Below are 6,138 nucleotides of genomic sequence, written 5' to 3'. Positions count from 1 at the left end.
TTAGAACCTTGAACAGAAGAACATGTTTGTGTCTCTGTAAGCAGATAAACATTCTGTACCGATCTCAGTGACATGACATGGCCTTCTTAGGCGTTATCCTCTGATGAAAGGAAACAGAACAAGAACAAAACTATTACAAAGTAAAAATGAATAATTTCCCTCACATTTCCCCCATTTTATCATTACAAAATATGATAACTAAAATTAACAGAGAAATTACAATGCTGTGAATACATCAGAACTTCAGAATCCTTTGACGGTTCAACTGAATTCATCATAAAACAGACATAATGACGGCGCTAAGGATGTTTTTGTGGATATAAAGTATCCTGTAGTCAAGCAAGCTTATTTTAGAGTGAAATGAGAGTTGTCCTGGTCAAAGGAATATTTACTATAGGTGTGAAATGGATGTCAGTGGGTCGTCATCATCAGTGTCGCTGGGAGAATCTGATTCCCAGTCAGGTTTAGGATACAAGTCAGGTTGGTCATCATAGGGATCGTACTCAGTCTTTGTCAACGTCAGCGTTTGGTCATTAGTGATTTCAACGAGCGTGAGAGACTGCTCCGAACGAGAGAAACAATACAAGGCAAAATGAGCAAGACAAGAAGAATTATTGCACCTATTGGTAGACAGACGGTTAATATCCAAGAGCCTCATCCCCCGAGTACTGAGTTCAGCCAATCAAACCCCATCTTGCTAGTCTGTGGAGGGTTGCGTATCGCAGACCGCATGTGTTCAATGATAAAATAACCATTTTGTGTCTGTGTGACGAGGGGACGTGTGACATTGCGTGGGTAGCACTGTTGGCAATGATTCTTATGACGAAAGGTGATACAGAACGGTTTACAGAGGCGGCCAATATCTTGGCATACGGGCTTTTAACTGCTAATTGTCATCCAATCTGCAGCAATAGTCTACTAAAGAACTTCGCGGGCTTATGTGGGACCTACAGAAATCATGTCGCCTTAGGCACTTAGTCCCGTCACCACGATCAGCTAAATACCAAATTTGGGTAAAAGTGTTTGCGTCATCCACTCATTCTGCCACAACGATGTGATTGGCGTGATTGATCATTAAGTCTTCCACCCAATAAACTTCAATATCGCACTTTGGTTTATCTTTCCAGCTTAAGGGTCTACCCCCGGACCCCCAGTGTTGTCGGGAACGGTCCCAATGATTTGTGAGTTTATTTCTATGACAGGGCTTAAGAGATACCACCTGTACCAGGAGAAGGGTGCACGATTAGGAATAGGTTTGTATGTATGAGTGGATGGATGTGCAGGTCGACATGTAATGATTTGTGTCTAGTCTGCAACAGTAGTCTGTGGACAGGGAGTTTTGGGGCGTAAGAGGTGAGGTAGCAAAGTCACGTTATCTAACCTCTGTCCTGGTCACATGGCTATATAGTACGCACCAATGAAGTTCAGTCCTCCTAAGAGGTTTCCGTGTCGTCAACACTTTCTCCAAAAACTACATGTCCGTGATTTCGCAGGCTACTAGATACCACTTGGTGTCTTGTGTTGTGTAACCACAAGGAACTGGTGTGAGAATGTGTGTTTGAGTGCAGTGTGTCATGTGTGTGGGTGTATATGTGCAGATCGTCACTCGTGAATGTCGGTCTTCCTAGAGGCCTCTCGATAGAAAATAACTTTCTAGTCCTCCTATTGCAGTCCCGTCTTCTCCAGCTCATTGCTCGGCTCTGGCACTCTCCTGCAGTTGCTGGCGTGCATCCACATGGCTCTCTGGCTGACCTTTACCACAGAGCGAGTGACGAAAAGGATCTGGAATGGCCCCAACCACCGTGGCTTGTTCCACCTGGTCCTGCAGAAGTCCTTGATCACGATCCACTCTCTGGGCTTCAGATCATGCAGCGGAACTGTGGCTGGAGCTGGAAATGCTGCTTTTACCTGCTTGTGGATAGAGTGCAGAGCAGACAGGGTTGCACAGTAATTTAACACTGCATCATCACATACTGCAGCGTCAGGAAGAGGAGCTGTCACAGGTCCAATTCCTGTGTGTGGAGGTCTCCCAAACAGTATCCCAAAGGGGCTAAGCCTTACATACAGCCTTTTCCACTGGCGTAGCTCATGCTTGGAGGTCTGAAAGTTGTAAAGAAGGAGTGATTCATTCTTTTGAGTTTTGGGACCATAGATGCAGCTGCTTGCTTTGCTGCACTGTCCACTTGAGTGTTTCCTAGGAAAACAGGGTCTAATTTGTTAGTGTGTGCATCACATTTGCATACTGCAATAGTTTTGGGGAGTAGGACTGCATCCAGCAGCTCAGAGACAAGTTTGTGGTGGGCTATGTGTGTTCCTGAACTCGCCAGGAAGTTCCTGTATTTCCAAATTGTTCCAAAATCATGTACTAACTCAAAGGCATATCTACTGTCTGTGTAGATATTTACTGACTGTGCCTCAGCATGTCTTCATGCCTCTATGAGGGCGTACAGTTCAGCTGCTTGTGCTGAAAAGTTTGAGGGGAGACTTCCTGGCAGACCGTCTTGTGTGTGGTTACTACGGCATAACCGACTTTTTACCTGTCTCTGGATCGTGACGCTGACCCGTCCACAAAAAGGATCAGATCTGGGTTTTCCAATAGAACATCCTTCAGGGCGACTCTAAGAGAGTAGAGTTCGTTAGTCAGTACAACACAGTCATGTGGTTCTCCGTCTCCCTCTGTTGGAAGAAGAGTAGCAGGGTTAAGGACAGTACATCGTTTTATAGTGACATCCGGCATGTCTAGTAGAACTGTGTTATAGTGCAACCACTGATGGGTGGACATGTGTGAGGTTCAAGCATGAGTAATGACACCTCATGTGGTACCAGAAGGGTCAATTCTGAGTAACCTACCATGCCACCACAGCTTTCTCAGCTGCTGCTACTGCACATACACACGGGGGAAACTCTGCAGCGACTCGATCCATCTGACCTGAGAATGAGCTGTCGAACCTCTCGTATATGCCATTTCTCTGAGCGGTGCTTCTAGAATGGAATAGTTTAGAATGAAAGATCTGCGATACGAACACATACCTAGGAAAGATAGAACCTGTTTCTTTATCCGAGGCTTGGGAATATTCTGGATTGCAGATACTCTGTCAGCTGAGAGTTTCTTTCCCTTTGCAGAAATCTCACTTCTTGTTGTACATACTGTAATTTGGAGAGACTTTGTGGCCTTCTTTGGCAAGATGCTGCAACAATTTAATGGTGTCAGTTTCCCACTGTGCCCTGGAGAACGTGGTAGAGGTGCTAAGCTGTCCTTTAGCATTTGGTTGTATATCATTAGTGACTCTCAATAAACTACACACAAGCGAGTGAAAGTGTAAGGACGTCCGTCAAATATGAATGCAAACCGAAACTGGCTATTTTTGTCCATTTTTATGGTTATAATGGTCCATTGTTATTTTGAATACTGAAAATGCATTAGCTAAATCTACGACTGAAAACTATTCGCTATTTGCTGGAACCTGGCTTAATGTAGTGTAAGAATTTGGCACGTCTGGAGCTCTTTGTTTTACTGCTGCATTTACCGCTTGCAAATCTTGTACAAGTCTCCATTCATCAGGTTATAGGGTTTTTTTTGCTTCTCACACTGGAAATATTGGAGTGCGCAATGGTGAATCTGGGCAGGGGACAATGATGCCGGCCTTCAATAATGAATTGAAATCTGGTCTAATGCCCTCAATAGCTTCTGATTTAAGAGAGTATTGAGATTGTCTGGGCCTAAAGTCAGATTTGGGCGTGATCACGACTGGTGGTGCACTTCTAATCAGGCCTATGTTATGTTTCCCTTGGGCCCACAGCCCGAGAGGCACCTTCTTCAATTGTGGGTGTATCTCTATGGGTGTGGAGCTTGTCCCAAGGTTCAGAAACATCCCCTTGTCAAGACAAATAACATCCCAGTTATCCTTGCACATTTCCAGAAATAATTTTTTTATAAACTCCCAGCTTCGGGCTGTACCACATGTTGGAGGTGGGTTTCTGTTCCCAATCTGTAATTTTCCCACTCTCACATAATCTGACCCACAGTCCCATGTCTTTCTACTGTTTGTTCTTTATTTTGGCTAATGAGACGCGGGGCGCTGATTCTGGGACGCAAAATGCACGCAACTGCGTGTCACTCAATTTGACTGAACATGCACAAAATTTGTCACACCAATATAGTGCCTTTAGGTACAGCTCTTCACTTTCTGGGATATCCATAAACCATTCTTTCTCAAAATTAAAGTATCTTCCTTCATGCACTTCCTTCATACTGTGCATGAAGGGTAGAGACCAGCATAAAATCAACACAGTTGTCCTTCATCTTATCATGTGCCAACGTCAACAAACGAGCACAGGCTGTAGGTTTGTTATGCATGGACCATTGATAAACCATTGATGTAACATGGTTAGTGTGGCTGTGTGGAGGTCTTTTCCCCTCTTCTGTGTCTTTCTGTCCTTTCCGTCTCGTAGGAGCTTCTCCGCGTGGATTGCATACCTCTCCACTTGTGTGAGGTTTCCGGTGTCCCAGGTGATGCATTGTTGTTTGACTATAGCGGCAATTTCTGGTTTCATGCCGTTCATAAAGCTGATTCTGAGATGTGCCTCCCATGCTGTGACGGCCGCCTGCCCATCTGCCAAAGCGTCGGCTTTCTCCAAGCCTGAGTTTGGATCATGGATCTCAGTGAGCCTGGAAAGGTACTGTGATACAGTCTCTGAGTCTTGTTGTTTACACTTTGCTATTTTTGTCATGTCCAGTCGCACAGGAAAGGTGTTCGTCAGCCTCTGCTAGAGCGCCACGATTTGTGCTCTGTACCTTGCGTTGACTCCATCATCCCACTGTGGTTTGATCAGACGGACTTCATTCAGTGGGAATTCACGTGAAACCTTGACCCAGTCCATGCCAAGTTTCACCATGAGCAGTCATCGTAGTTCATGAGTGGTGGGTCTGAATTCTCTGCAGAATATCTGAAGTTCATCCCCAAACTTTCGTCCTCCTACTTCGCGGAGCGCTGGCAGATGTGTCATGCTGTTCCTGATGTCTTCCAATGTCCAGGTTCTGTGAACTAGCATAGGGTCTCCTTCTCCGGCCACTTCTAGCATTGGGGCATTTACCACAGCATGCACTGTCCCTTCTCTGTCCGATTTTGTTGGTCTGAAACCCTCAGGCAGCAATGTTGTTGGGCCCTTCACTTGGGATCTCGTGTGTAACGCCACTGGTGAAGCCAGGACAGCTGGCGCATAGTTCGGTGGGGGTTGGTGGCTCAGTTCTGACAGGTTCGGATAGAGTGGTGTAGTCTGGGCCGCTTCATCGTGAGGAGGTGCCTCTGCAACTGCAGGTTCCTTCCTCCTTCCTGGCTGTGGGCGTCATGGTGGGGCGGAGTCCAGGTCAGGATCGGCTTTCTGAAATTTATCACACTGAGAAATAGATGAGGGCCCTGCCTGACATTTTTTCTGTCTTTTATGTACCTCACTCTGCCATTCAGCAAATGCCTTCCAGTCAGCCAAAAAGTGCACTTCGCTCTTTGTTTTAGGGGTCTCTCTCTCTCTCTCCTTTGTCTCCAAATTAAATTTCTGTTGTTCTAACTGTCTGAGACTAAAACTACCTTTTTCTGGGAAAGCGCATTCTTTAACCCATACATCTTATTGGTTCAAACATCCTTCCCCATAATTCACACGCATAAATGTGATATTAGAACCAACATAAGAGCACCCTTTACATACCATAGCATGTGTCTCAGGATGTGCTTTGCTACATGTTTTTCCCATTTTTATTTTTTTTTATTTTTTTTTACAGCTTCTAAAACTTTCAAAGTTTTAATCAATTTAACATGCTATGAAAAGCAAGTGAATATGCATTCTCGTCCACAGACAGAAAAGGTTCTAGTGTGTGCCAACTCTCTAGACATTCAATTAATCATATAACCTATAGGTTCAATAGAGCAAACCTTAAGAATGTAAAAGAGTTGACCTGTGAGGGCGAGTCCACATACCGCAATTTGGTAGGACTTACAGTTTTCTCTTCCCTTCTTTTTTTTTTTTTTTAAATATATATTTTTAATTATTATTTTTTTTTTATCTCAGTAAAATTTACTTGTGCGTTAAATTTGCCAAATAGATCATGTACCGCTGATATGATGGAATGAGTCAATGGGGAAT

General features: G+C 44.5%; 1 protein-coding gene across 1 annotated transcript; it reads right to left on the bottom strand.

The window, feature by feature from the left end:
- Positions 1-1,562: 1,562 nt before the first annotated feature.
- On the bottom strand, positions 1,563-2,892 carry LOC128605176 (uncharacterized). Its single transcript, XM_053620369.1, has 3 exons — positions 2,851-2,892; positions 2,538-2,618; positions 1,563-1,908 (listed from the first exon to the last, which is right to left on the bottom strand). Exons 1-3 carry the CDS (start codon positions 2,851-2,853, stop codon positions 1,663-1,665), a joined length of 330 nt encoding a protein of 109 aa, XP_053476344.1. The 5' UTR covers positions 2,854-2,892; the 3' UTR covers positions 1,563-1,662.
- Between the last annotated feature and the right edge of the window lie 3,246 nt (positions 2,893-6,138).

The sequence above is a fragment of the Ictalurus furcatus genome, chromosome 1 (genome assembly GCF_023375685.1).
Source record: "Ictalurus furcatus strain D&B chromosome 1, Billie_1.0, whole genome shotgun sequence".
Taxonomy (NCBI): Eukaryota; Metazoa; Chordata; class Actinopteri; order Siluriformes; family Ictaluridae; genus Ictalurus; species Ictalurus furcatus.
This window is presented reverse-complemented; position numbering and strand designations above follow the sequence as displayed.

Coding starts and splice junctions, on each gene's coding strand:
- LOC128605176 (XM_053620369.1), bottom strand. Junction 1,909..2,537: donor GCGTCACGATCCAGAGACAG/GTAAAAAGTCGG, acceptor ATCCACAAGCAG/GTAAAAGCAGCATTTCCAGC.